This window comes from Leptosomus discolor, chromosome Z (genome assembly GCF_034619465.1).
Source record: "Leptosomus discolor isolate bLepDis1 chromosome Z, bLepDis1.hap2, whole genome shotgun sequence".
Lineage (NCBI taxonomy): Eukaryota > Metazoa > Chordata > Aves > Leptosomiformes > Leptosomidae > Leptosomus > Leptosomus discolor.
The window spans coordinates 46,909,149-46,922,363 of record NC_141419.1 but is presented as its reverse complement, the minus strand read 5'-3'; the positions used below and the strand labels follow the sequence as shown (position 1 = coordinate 46,922,363).

General features: G+C 37.5%; 1 protein-coding gene across 2 annotated transcripts in view; it reads left to right on the top strand.

Annotated features, from left to right (window-relative positions):
• The window catches only part of SLC12A2 (solute carrier family 12 member 2), a 47,349-nt gene that overhangs the window by 20,466 nt on the left and 13,668 nt on the right, over window positions 1-13,215 (top strand). For both annotated transcript variants that reach the window (XM_086479996.1, XM_009949393.2), the window contains exons 10-17: window positions 529-636; window positions 1,642-1,765; window positions 3,188-3,289; window positions 4,521-4,676; window positions 5,778-5,877; window positions 9,780-9,891; window positions 12,034-12,174; window positions 12,383-12,489. In XM_086479996.1, coding sequence (XP_086336122.1) covers window positions 529-636; window positions 1,642-1,765; window positions 3,188-3,289; window positions 4,521-4,676; window positions 5,778-5,877; window positions 9,780-9,891; window positions 12,034-12,174; window positions 12,383-12,489 — 950 coding nt within the window. The remainder of the gene's footprint in view (window positions 1-528; window positions 637-1,641; window positions 1,766-3,187; window positions 3,290-4,520; window positions 4,677-5,777; window positions 5,878-9,779; window positions 9,892-12,033; window positions 12,175-12,382; window positions 12,490-13,215) is intronic.

Here is a 13,215-nt window from a genome sequence, read left to right as displayed (position 1 = left end):
GTCATCTTGGGGAGATAGGAAGGACCTTTGTCCTGTCCTTGTGGTTTTGAGTGGGAAGCAAGCCTAACTTAGAGTGATGGAGAAGTTGAGAAAGACAATCAGCTTTCTCAAGATGTTTCCCAATTTCAGTTGTTTTGTCACTTGGACTTTCTGAGACCATGTTACTTGATGGTAGGCTAGTCAAAATATTAGTAACAAATTCCAATGTATTCTTCTTCGATGACTTATTTTTAATCCTTTTATGAGTCCTTGGAGACTTTTGCTGTTAATTGTTTTGACCTGACAGTTACATGGTTGGACTATACATTGTGTGAAAAGCCATCTTGTCTTGTTCTGAAATTAGAATCCGTTTATGTCTCCTGATTTGTCCCTAGTTCATTCATTGATATGAATGCATGATACTCAAACAGCTTTTTTAGTGGATGGTACACAGTATTATATTTTTCTCTTTGTGTAGTTAATGTTGCCATCCATTTGTATAGAATACTTGTTCATACTCTTTTAAAAAAATAATTATTTTGCTTTCAGGTGATGAGCATGGTATCGGGATTTGCACCACTGATTTCTGCAGGTATTTTTTCAGCCACCCTGTCTTCTGCATTAGCATCTCTTGTGAGTGCACCTAAGATCTTCCAGGTAAGTATGGTAGTAAACCTGTAATCTTTTAAAGAATAATTTTGGTTACCTTTTGAATCAGGATTTTTGGAAGGGGACTCTGACATATTGCTACCATGATTCATAACAGTTGACATCAGTAGATTGACCTCATTTACCTGTTGCTTAGGATGGGAAAACAGTGTGTTACTGTTACTGAACTTAGCTAGACTATAATTTATTCCAGATCTCATGTGTTTCCGGGTATTTTAGAGATTAGTTGTGGTGTAGCTAACATTACAGGAATCTACAAACTCTTTTAGACCTTTTTTTGATCTAAGTAAGAAAACTAAAAATCTGACTTTGTATGTGGAGCACATACAAAGAGTACAGATTAGTTGATTTCTCAAGGTAATCACAGAAGGAGACAGCATGAAGTAGAACCTGTAGCTGTGGAATCCTTACTCCTCAAAGAATACATTATCAAAATAATTGTGTACCCTTTCTCACATAAATAATTTAAATTTATTTCGTTGGTGTTCCTGAATGTATTTTACTTTAACTTCTTTTGAAAAACTTAATCTCATTCTTTGTCTTACAAGCTTTCTTTAATTGGTTAAAACTTTAGTGTCCTTTAATGACCTTCTCTCCCAAAAATTCAGTAGGGAACCAAACATAGAAGAGATTTTGTTGCAAAGTAGAAGCACAAATATTGACGCAGAGAACTAGTGTATGCATTGGGCAAACTTACCACTTTCGAGAAAACATCGCCTCTAAAGAAGAGGCTCTTTGTGATTGTAAGACACCAGTAAAGTAAAATAGTCAATTACTTACAGAAGAGCAAAGCTTGTTCGTATAAATAGAAAATATTGAAGAATAGAATATTGGAAATGCAAAATGTCACGATGCAAAGATAACTGAGAATTAGTACATGGTGGCTATAAACTTTTTTTTTTTCAGGAAGATAATATACTGTGGGGGACAGCATTAGTAAGGATACATCTTGACCAAAATGCATGCTGACTCTTGAATTTTATTTTTTCTTAGGCTTTGTGCAAGGACAACATTTATCCAGGATTTCAGATGTTTGCTAAAGGCTATGGGAAGAACAATGAACCACTGAGAGGATATCTTCTAACATTTTTAATTGCTCTTGGATTCATACTAATTGGTTAGTTTGAAATTACAATAAATCTCAATATCGTTTTGTCCGTTGCAGAGCATTCTATTCCATATCATGACTTGATGACAGTGTCCTAGAGGTCTAATGTACAGCTTAATTCTAAGCCAGGATTCTAAATCTGTTTATTCTGAGGGTTATTTTCTCCTGTCTTCTAGATGTAACTCTGTCTAGAATTGCAATAAATTTGAATTGAACTGTAGCAATACTGCACTTAATGACTGCAGGTATCTGTCTTTAGGTACTGTCAATCAATATGAAAATAGATCTTTTGCTTGAGGTAGAGAGATGTTATATCTTGTAAATATGAGAGTTTATTTCAGATTTTTAATAATTACAAACAGCTTCAGTAAATGGCAAATGCATGAACAATACTTTTTAAAGTGTGTTTTTTCTGTTAAGTTACAAACAGTAGAGATGAGTGCTGTTGCTGCTGTTGCTAAAGGTAAATATAGTTTAGGTAGAATTACATATGTACTATGTAGTTGGCAAACTAATTGTGCTGTGTCCATCCGTGAGTCCTCTACCAGTGCTTTTAAACTTCTTTTCCCAGTTTGGTCTTTCATCCCTCCCCCAAATCTGCTTAAGGCACAGAGTGTACCCATGATGTCTCTACTGCAGCATGCTGACTAGAAGCTTGATTACAACAAGTAGAAACTTGCAGACTAACACAGCACATTCTGCATTTTGATCACTTTTTTTGATGGTGAGAGTACACATACAAATGTTTTTGTACTGTGCTGCCTCAAGGAGGGGAGAGCATCAGGTGCTTCTGTCTCTTTCACTGAAGAAACTGTACTTATCACTGTTGTGATGGTATTGGTCTGTAATAATACACTATACTAGTTCCATTGATGCAACTTTTCAGTTAAAATGCAGGCAGCTGAACATGTTTGTCACATTGCTCACACTAACTTTGTCTGGTGTTCCCATTCGCCATAGTGGATTGTCTCTTAAACTTACTAGTATCTTGTTCTTTGCTGTTTGAGAATTGACCTAGAGACGTGCTGCAGATGTATTAATGCTCTACCAGTTTTAACGTTCTTCAGAACCTGGTGTATTGGTGCACTGTTTGATCAGGCCATGATGGGAAAGAAATTTTCTCAGTTCTTTTGAGAAAGTATGTAGAGCTTCGAAAGTGACAGTCCTGCAGCACTTAATAATGTGGAAGAATGTTTACATTTTTAAAACTGAACATTACACTTCCTGACTATTAGAAAATAACGTAACTGTGTAAATAAGAGACCATTAAGGTAATAGTTCTGTCTGTGGACAGAAAGGACAAACTGCTTCTCCTTAGAGTACATCATAAAATAAGGTCGATTGTAGCAGATTTTGTACTCTGGAATCTAAAAAGACATTGGATGATACCTTTCATAACAGCCTGCTTTTTTGTTTTGTTTTGTTTTACAGCTGAACTGAACGTCATTGCTCCAATTATTTCTAACTTCTTCTTGGCCTCATATGCCTTAATTAACTTCTCTGTATTCCATGCTTCTCTAGCAAAATCTCCAGGTAGGAGCTACATTTTGGGGGTGAGAGTTTAGCCTGCAATTTCTTTATGCATAAATACAATGTAAAAGGTAACAATATAAATGAATGTTTAGTTTAATTTAGTTCTTAAATATCCATTTGACGTCATGGTGCATCTGAATTACAAGCATAATATGTTGTATGCTTGCGTCTTCTGAAATTTTGAGGACTAAGTGATGCAGTAGAGCTTGGGAGATACTAATTTAGTCATCTTTGCTGAGGAAACGTAAGATAATTTAGTGTTTATTCATAAACTCTGGGAGAAAGATTTTTCTTGCTAATTCAGTATCTGGCATTCAAGAACCACCCTTTTGTCATCTTTGGATTTCTCTGTTAATATGTTTCATCTTCTAGTCCAGAAGACACTGGAATTGCAGGTGGTATTGCCACATTTTCATAGCTTTTGGTGTGGGAGGCTAGCTGGATTATAGGAATAAGCCAAAACTGAGTACTTGCAGAACAGATGTATTTCAGTCCACTATGCATTTGTACTGAAATAATGCCCTTAAAAGCTTCTGAAGTTGCTGAACTGGTAGATAATCATTATTTTGACAGAGCATGTGCTTAACTCTGCACAACAATTCTGTGTGTAATACTTGTTAATATTGAGAGTCTTAATGGGGATGTGCATGTGTATTTACCTGATTTTGGATAAACTTGTGACAAATAAGGATGTAAAACAGCAACAGTCAAATGTTTTGACATATTGAAATTCGTCTTGGATATATCTGTCTCTTTCATGTCGTGAAGATTTCTGGCTGTGTGAAAATAGTAAAAATACACAACTAGAAAGAGTTAGTAGTATGTGAGAAAGTGAGTCATGAGCTGGTGATTCACGTTATGCTACCTTTTGAAAGCAAAAATCAATTGTCAGGCAAGCTATTGCCAAAGGTTCCTGAATCAATAGATACGCTGGCACGAGCATCTTCAAACTGTCCTTTTCAGATATGCTCTTACAGGGCAAAATTAGGAACATTTACGTGTCTATGTAAGAAAGATGCAAGTTCATTTGAAGGGTATTGGAAAATAGAAAGCATAAATGTGCCAAAGTCTTTATCCTGTACATTACTGAAACTGTCACACATTCACATGAAATGTGATGCAGAACACTGGAGAAGGAAAAGAGGAATAGCACCTTCCTTCTCTTGGAGTAGCGATTAAATGAATTTCCCCCCTCCTTTCTACTCTAACCTCCAAATTATGTGTTGACTAGGTTGGCGCCCTGCTTTCAAATACTACAATATGTGGATTTCTCTTGTTGGAGCTATTCTATGCTGCATTGTGATGTTTGTCATTAATTGGTGGGCAGCACTCCTAACATACGTCATAGTCCTTGGACTCTACATTTACGTCACTTACAAGAAACCAGGTATATATAGGGGCTTCTTTTGGTTGTGGTGGGTGGAAGAGGGACATAGAAGAAGGGAGAAAGTGATGGCCTTTGGGGGGGTGGGGGGGCGGGGCGGGAAAGGGAATGTATTTCTGTTTGGCTGACTAGTTAAAACTTCTGTTTCATGCTTTTTAGTTGTAATGAAATGTAATTATGCCTGTATAGTCACTGCTGTTGTTCCCCCTCCTCCCAAATTATCAAGCTTCATGCCTTGCACTTAGACATAAATACTGGAATGAAAATTGGAGGAAAAGATGCATATGGAAAGAGCTTGGGTTGCAGCAACAAAGGTGCTAGGAAAGCGTGTTATGTTTGGATGAGAAGTGAAAGAGGATGCTCCCTTCCCTTTCCAAATTGAAAAGGGATTTGAATGGTGTTTTTTTCAGTAAGCCATTTCTATGGCTATGAACAACAATTTATACAATTTCTTCCTTTTAAGTGCAGTGCATGATCAGAAGTGCAAGATAGAGCAGAACTGAACCAAAAACTGTTCCTAAAGTTGAAAATAAGGGAAAACCCACATCTGGGGCTATGAAGATTATGGAGTATTTGGATGATAAATTCATTGTAGCTATCAAAAGATGTCTGTGGGTACAAATATAGAGGATACTGGGTTTTTTCATTTCCTTGTAAAAATAATAGTTTAAAAGGAACTGCTTAGTCTAGCAGTTTTTACACTGAAAGCATTTGACTTTGTTTAGGCAATGCTTTGAGATCACTTTTTTTTCCTTTGCTGTGCTGCAAAATAACTAAGCATGGCATTTTTTCCCTGAAGTGTTATTTTTTTGACTCTGAAGTTGTTACAATGTTTGAAATGGTGGGGGGAAAACCGTCAATTTTTTCTTCCTGTAATTATAAAATACTGAACTCTAACTTGTTCGCTAAAAATTCTGCAGAAATGTTATCTTTAAATAGAATTGCCTATTTAGCTGTAGAGTTTGACACTAGTATTGTGTAGGATGTACCAAGATGTAGCTTAAATCTCCTGTGTTTTCTATTGGTATTTGACATTTTGTGATCATGTAGTTTCGCAATGAACAGCTTTTAGATAAAACGTTGGAACTTCTTATCTTCCAACAGATGTGAACTGGGGATCATCAACACAAGCTTTGACTTACTTGAATGCTCTACAGCATTCTATTCGGCTCTCAGGAGTGGAAGATCATGTGAAAAACTTTAGGTAACAGTTAATATTAAAGACATAGGAAATTACTATGTAAATGCCTGTTCATCTCCTGTGGGTTATAACAATTTTGAATTTCAGCACAATGGACATCTTCTGGACATATTTACATTAGCATTTTATTTCTGATTAAGAGTGCACTTTAGAAAGCAAATCTATGGATGATGTCTGCTTAGTGTTAGATGCCTCATGGTTTGCATCATGAACTGTGAATTACATTCCTCTTTGATGAAACTGAATTGGAAGATATGCTCCAAACTGCTGATGATCATTCAGTCTACATGCTTGTGATAAAACTGATCTAACCTAAAATCCCCAAGATGTGTATGTTGTGAATGTTGTCGTCAACACCAGCTATTTCACCTTAGACATATGCTTTCATTGCACTTCAGTAATGGCAAACAGGCTACATGAGTGTTTTTCATACAACTGAAGAAGAGGACTGATTTGTTGTCTGCCAGCACGGCTACCCAGGAAGGTCCTACTCTAGAAGGCAGTTTTCTATCCTATAGTATTTATGCCACTTTTCTGGAATAAGCTATTGTAGAAGAAAGATGCTTCAAAAAAGTATTGACTTAAACTAGTTACTCCAAATTAAAGAGTCATAAATTGAACATAACTTTACCATGTGGTCTTGTCCAATCCCAAACTCAGCTGACTTGCCATAGATCCAGCTACAAAGTTAGAACCAACTTTGATGTTACATCAGATTACTCGGGGCCATATCCAGTCAAGTTTTGAGTATTTCCAAGGGTGGAGGTTCTGTTGACCTGTCTCTTTTCACATGGAGCAGATTCCTCCTACATGCTGCCTGTGCTCAGCACAGGATTTACAGTGTTGACACTTAGTCTAGCAAATCTCTACCATCCCTTGCAGCTGTAAGAAATGTATTATTCTGTTATGTTCAGCCTATTGGCAAGAGAATCCAGCTACTAAAATCTGTTGTGTATGAAGGGAGACTTTGCATACTTGGGGCTGACTTTAATAAGGAGTGAGTTCAGGGAGAGGTTCTTGATACAGGTGCCATTTTCTAAGGTTACGTCCAGAATGCAGAGCCTGGGAGCAACACAGTTTTTGACAGAAAAGATCTATGATATTTCCTGTTATTTGGGAAAATACTCCAATTCTGACCCCTAGGCCCTCTTGAAAGTGACCACATTTTCTTGAAGTGCATGATAGGTACGTACAATGTCTATGTTGCATACAGACAGCTGAAATTATATCTATCAATCATCATGATAGGTACCAGCATAATCTGAAAGAATATGACAGTGAAACTGAATTATAAATGTATTAGTATACCTTTCAGCTTCCAAACTGGGAAGAGTTGGCTGTTGTAGGTATAAACCACAGAACTGAAAGTTTAATTATGAAACAGCTCTTCTTTCTGAAGTCCTAAATCCTAATGTGATGTTAAAATCGCTGATTTATTTATAAACACTGTATTACCTATTACATCAAGCTGCATTGTTAAAAGGAAAAAAGTCTATGTTCAGAAACTTCTTTGCTTAGGTATCAAAAACAGCAATTTTCAGACTCTCCATAATGCAAATCTAACGGCTGGCATTAAATAATTTTCAATACCTAACTGTGGTTAGTGTTGCAACCTCACTTCTGTCTGCTGTGAGCCAATTTGGGTTGCAAACTTCAATGTAGAAACAAGCTTCACAGGAGAATTCTTACCAAGTGTAATTTTCTGCTTGTGCCAATATAGTAAATGAATGCTGTGCTGATCATTATGTATTCAGGATTGCATTGGAAGTACTTTAGCTCTTCTGTTTCGGAGGCTAGTATATAGATTGCTGAGTTTTAAGCTTCTTTAGTTGTTATCTTAAGGAGATAGAGATCTTAATATAAGTCAGTTTTAGGTACAGTGACTTTAGGAGAACTGGTTTTTGCCTGATACTGGTTTCTAACTTACAGGAAAAAAATGTTTTGAGTTCTAGAGATATATTTTAAACCAGAGCAGTTCAATATTTATTTATTTGTAATACAAGTTTGCAGACCACTCAAAGTTGGGCAGGAGGGTTGATCTGCTTGAGGGTAGGAAGGTTCTACAGAAGGATCTGGACAGGCCGGATTGATGGGCCAAGACCAACTGTGTGAGGTTTAACAAGGTCAAGTGCCAGGTCCTGCACTTGGGTCACAACAACCCCGTGGCTTGGGGATGAGTGTCTGGAAAGCTGCCTGGCGGAAAAGGACCTGGAGATGGTGGTCGACAGCTGGCTGAACATGAGCCAGCAGTGTGCCCAGGTGGCCAAGAAGGCCAACAGCATCCTGGCCTGTATCAGGAATAGTGTGGCCAGCAGAAGTAGGGAGGTGATCATGCCCCTGTACTCAGTACTGGTGAGGCCGCACCTCGAATACTGTGTGCAGTTTTGGGCCCCTCACTACAAGAAGGACATTGAGGTGCTGGAGCGTGTCCAGAGAAGGGCAATGAATCTGGTGAAGGGTTTAGAGAACAGGTCTTAGAAGGAGTGGCTGAGGGAACTGGGGAAAAGGAGGTTGAGGGGACACTTTGTTGCTTTCTACAACTATCTGAAAGGAGGTTGTAGCAAGTAGCAAGGGCAATGTGAGAATCACAGAATCATTAGGTTGGAAAAGACGTCTAAGATCATCAACTTCAACCGTCAACCCAACGCCACCATGCCTGCTATAACCGTGTCCTGACGTGCCACATCAACACGTTTTCTGAACACCATCTCCTTGGGCAGCCTGTTCCGATATTTGGCCACTCTGTCAGTAAAGAAATTATTCCTAATGTCTAATCTAAATCTCCCCTGGTGCAACTTGAGGCTGTTTCCTCTCATTCTATCACTTGTTACTTGTGAGAAGAGACCGACCCCCACCTCGCTACAACCTCCTCTTAGGTAGTTGTACAGAGTGATAAGGTCTTCCCTCAGCCTCCTCTTCTCCAGACTAAACATCCCCAGTTCCCTCAGCTGCTCCTCGTAAGACCTGTTTCCTCCAACCCGTCACTGCTTTTGTTGCCCTTCTCTGGACATGCTCCAGCACCTCAATGTCTTTCTTGTAATGTTGGTCTCTTCTCTCAGATAACAAGTGATAGGACGAGAGCTGTGCTGGGGAGATTTAGGTTGAATATTAGGGAAATTATCTTCGCAGAAAGGATTTTTAAGCGTTGGAACAGGCTGCCCAGGGAAGTGGTTGAGTCACCATCCCTGGAGGTATTTGAAAGATGTGCAGATTTGGTGCTTAGGGTCATGGTTTAGTGGTGGGCTTGGCAGTATTAGGTTAACATTGGACTCTTACGATCTTAAGTGTCTTTTCCAACATAAATGATTCTATGATTCTAATATGGAAAATGAACTGGAGCTGGTATAAAGATTGAGACAGATTACTTTAGGTGACCCTTATGATAGAAAAAAATTATCTCCTGAAATGAATTCTGAAGTCTGGACACTTCATCTTTTAAAATTGATTAGAAAGTTGTCTAGAATAACTCACTAGCAGTTGTTTGGCTCTGCCTTCTGAATGACAGTAATTTTACAAAAAAGCATATGATGCACATTTTTCTGTTGGGCATAGAAGAATCTGTACTAGAAAATGCGACTTAAAACTGGGGGAAGAAATTCATCCCTCTGACCTTGTCTTGTCTAAAACAGGTTTCTGATAGTTTTAAAGTGTCTAAATTTTCAGATTTGGTGGTATTACTAAGTTTGGAACCGCTTAATCATAGGTCTGCTGGCAGTTGTGAAAGAACTGATATTTGTTGATTTAACATAGTCTTGTAAAAGTAGATGAGGTTACTACCTCTCTAGTGACAATTATGTTCTTATGGCAAACATTTGGAAGAAACTTCTGTTATTAAACACCCCCACCAATTCCAGATTAAATTAATTCCAACCTTTTTTTTTCTCCTTATCTATTCACAATTCTAGACCTCAGTGCTTAATTATGACAGGTGCTCCAAATGCACGTCCAGCTTTGCTTCACCTTGTCCATGCTTTCACAAAGAATGTGGGCTTGATGATCTGTGGCCACGTACATATGGTAAGTGTATTCTGTCTTTACTTTAAAGTTACCTTGTTTGGTGCGTTTGGGTTTTTCTAACTTACTTGCTTTTTGTTTATGTTTCGTTTTTGTATGGGTTTTTTTTGTGGCGTTTTTTGATGTGTTTTGGAGGTGGGCTGTTGGGGTTTTTTTTGGGTTGGGTTTTTTTTTTCCTTTTTAAATGAAAGCGTCATTATAGCATTGAGAAGTGCAAAAAGAGAGATTTACTGGTAGGATCCACTAATGTATGGGTCATCACTATTCCACTTAGGTATACTAAGTGGGGAAACTTTGCAAAATTAGTACCTTTGATCATTTGATGCTTAAATGCTGGGGAAGCTTTGTAGGAGTAAGGAGAACATTGGATTACAGTCTGGGTCTGTCCTTGTGTCATACAGTCTCACATATTCTCATGCTTTCGACAGAGCAGTCGATCAAAATGATATGCAGTATACAGCTAGATTTCCTCTCAGTGTTACTGTTTCAGCTAGATTGATTCCTGTGTAGATTTCTTACAAAGCCTGGTCTAAAATAAACCTTCTTGAGCAATAAATTTAGTATCAGTTTAGCCAATAGTGAAAAACTGCTTTTAACCTTTCAAGTAGTCTTTTATTCCTTTAGTTATCAGATTCATTTCATTGGTAGGTGAAACAGTAATGTGAACAGGTATTTCCTTTCCTGTTCCCTTTCTGCCCAGCCTGTAGTATTTGTCAGGATAAGAGTGTGGGGTTTTTTGGGGTTGGGGGTATGTAAGGGTTGTTCTGCAAGGAGATAATTATAGCAGCTCTTACTACTAGTATCTTCTACAGCAGACCTGTAGAGGTTTTGGGGTGGTGGGAAGCAAGCAAGCGTCAAGTAACTGTCCTTCAAAATCACACTTGTCATGAGTTATGTCTTGTAATGTCTTAACTGTGGCTGTCATACTATGATCTGTACCAAAACTTCAGTTAGCTACAGAGAGGCTGTTACATCTCTGAAAAACATTGCTAAATACGTTTTAGCATATTGGATTGTGTGGTTTAGCTTTGTATTTTAAGGCTAGACTTTTTCTGTCACATCACTACAAACATTTAAGCAAGTGTAACTTTAAATATGAAGATTGATTATTTTTAAATATGTTTAAATTTACCATACTTACTAAATATGGCTTGCTTCTGATCTAATGAACAGATAAGAGCAAATCAAGGTAATGCAATCCACAGAACATACATTTTAAGCAGATATTGGCCAGTTTTATCTTCAGAAACTTTAATTCTTTTAATTCCAGTCTATACAAACTTAAAATTTCGGTGAGTGCAAAAGACAGAAACTGAGTAATACTAGACAGGCAAGATATCACAGGTGGCATTACTATCTTTCAAAAGTAGGGCTGTACAGAAAAGAATAAAGTAGTGTCATCCTTCTTGTAGGAAAGCAATTCTGATTAGAGATTTTCTGGCAACATAGCCTATCTCTATTTAAAATTGCTGTCCTGCAAGGATGATGCTACCTTATTCTTCACTAATTCTGACCATTTTGTCAGAGTCTGTATCCTTTTGCAAAAAGTGGGCTACTGTGTTCTTGATTATATCTTGTCCTGTATTCTCCATTTCGATGTCTAGAAGGAACATCTAGTGATTTGTCCTGGTGGAAGTAATGAAAAGAAACTATTTAAAAGAGGAGCTGACTCTTGACTGCAACATAAAACTGCAGAATTAACACTACTGTAACAAAGACTTTCATATTAGAATTATGTACATACAGAGGCACACTTGTACAGCGCGAAACAAATATTCCCATAAAGGCTAATATTAAGTCATCTTATATCTATGTATGTTTCATTACAAAGCCCTTTCCTTTTAAAACTACCTTACGCTTTTGGGGACAAGCTTGTGCCACCTGCTGGAGAAGTGGGTTGTGCTCTGCAGGACCAGGATTGCTAAAGCTTGAGCAGCCCTCTTCCTAAAAATGAGAGTCTTTGCTGATGATAATGCTCATATTTTGTTGTTTGGGGTTTTTTTGGTGGTGTGGAAGCATGTTTTGAAGTTCTTCAATTCTGAATTTGATTCTAGCAGCGAAATTAAAAAAAGGGAGGGTACTTTATTACTATTCATGCTCACAATTCTTGTTCCCTCTTCTCTTTTTATTCTGTTATTTTGAAAGGGTCCTCGAAGGCAAGCCATGAAGGAACTGTCAACTGATTTGGCTAGATACCAGCGATGGCTAATTAAAAACAAGATGAAGGCTTTCTATGCACCAGTGCATGCAGAGGACTTAAGGGATGGAGGACAATACTTAATGCAGGTACACCCCTCTCAATTTTTTTTTTTTTTTGGAAACTGGTGAAGTTGAACATCAAAATTGGATTTGTTTTTATACTTCAAAGTATTTTTATTTTGCAAAATTACCTTAAAACTTTGAAAAATACTTTGTTTTCTGCTTAAAAAAACAGTAGAACTTTTAGTTGTTTCAATAACACAGCTTTTTAAAAAATGTTTTTTGTTCTTCTCAGGCTGCTGGTCTGGGTAGAATGAGGCCTAACACCCTTGTTGTTGGATTTAAGAAAAACTGGAGACAAGGTGACATGAGAGATGTTGAAACCTATATCAATTTATTCCAGTAAGTAGAAAATGCGGAGGTGTAGCTCTTATGTTCCATTTTGGTACATTTGGTAATAAGTCAAGAAGACCTTAGTTGCATGAATTGTCTTCCAGGTAGAGTTAGATTTTCCATATTGCTGATCTAGTGGTCTTCAACACCTTGGTTTTTTTTCAGATATGGAAATTAATAAGGAAGTCTTTAAACTATTAAACAGATCAGATTTCTATATAATAACTCTACATCTAGAAAGAGTTGTGGCAGTGGTCTGTGGTTTAAGAGTTACTGTCTTAGAGACAGTGCCAGTCTGCTGAATTCTTTAAAAAATAGTTTCTATTGAGATCAGTGTGTTTCCTACACTTTTTCTGTACAGCTAGGGTGTAGCAGAGAATGAATCAACTCTTATGCTGAAGTTCTGTCTTCATTAAACGTTGCTGTTATATACAAGAAATATTTTACTTACAATAAATATTTTACTTACAAGATACACAGCACTGACACTCAAATAGAGTAGCCAGAAAGGAGGTGGGACAGGAAATCCCAGTGTAATTTGGCAGTACTGAAGGGCAGGACAGTACTGAAGGGCAGACCAGTTATAGCTGAAAAATTTAATAGAGTAACTTGTGCTACAAACACTTAAGAAAACCAAAACTTGCTTCTTGCACTTAGACAAGGTGGTTTTTTGTTTTCTTTGTGTGCTGCTTAACCTGCTTCGTTTGTGCTTTACACTTCCCATTTGCTGTGCAT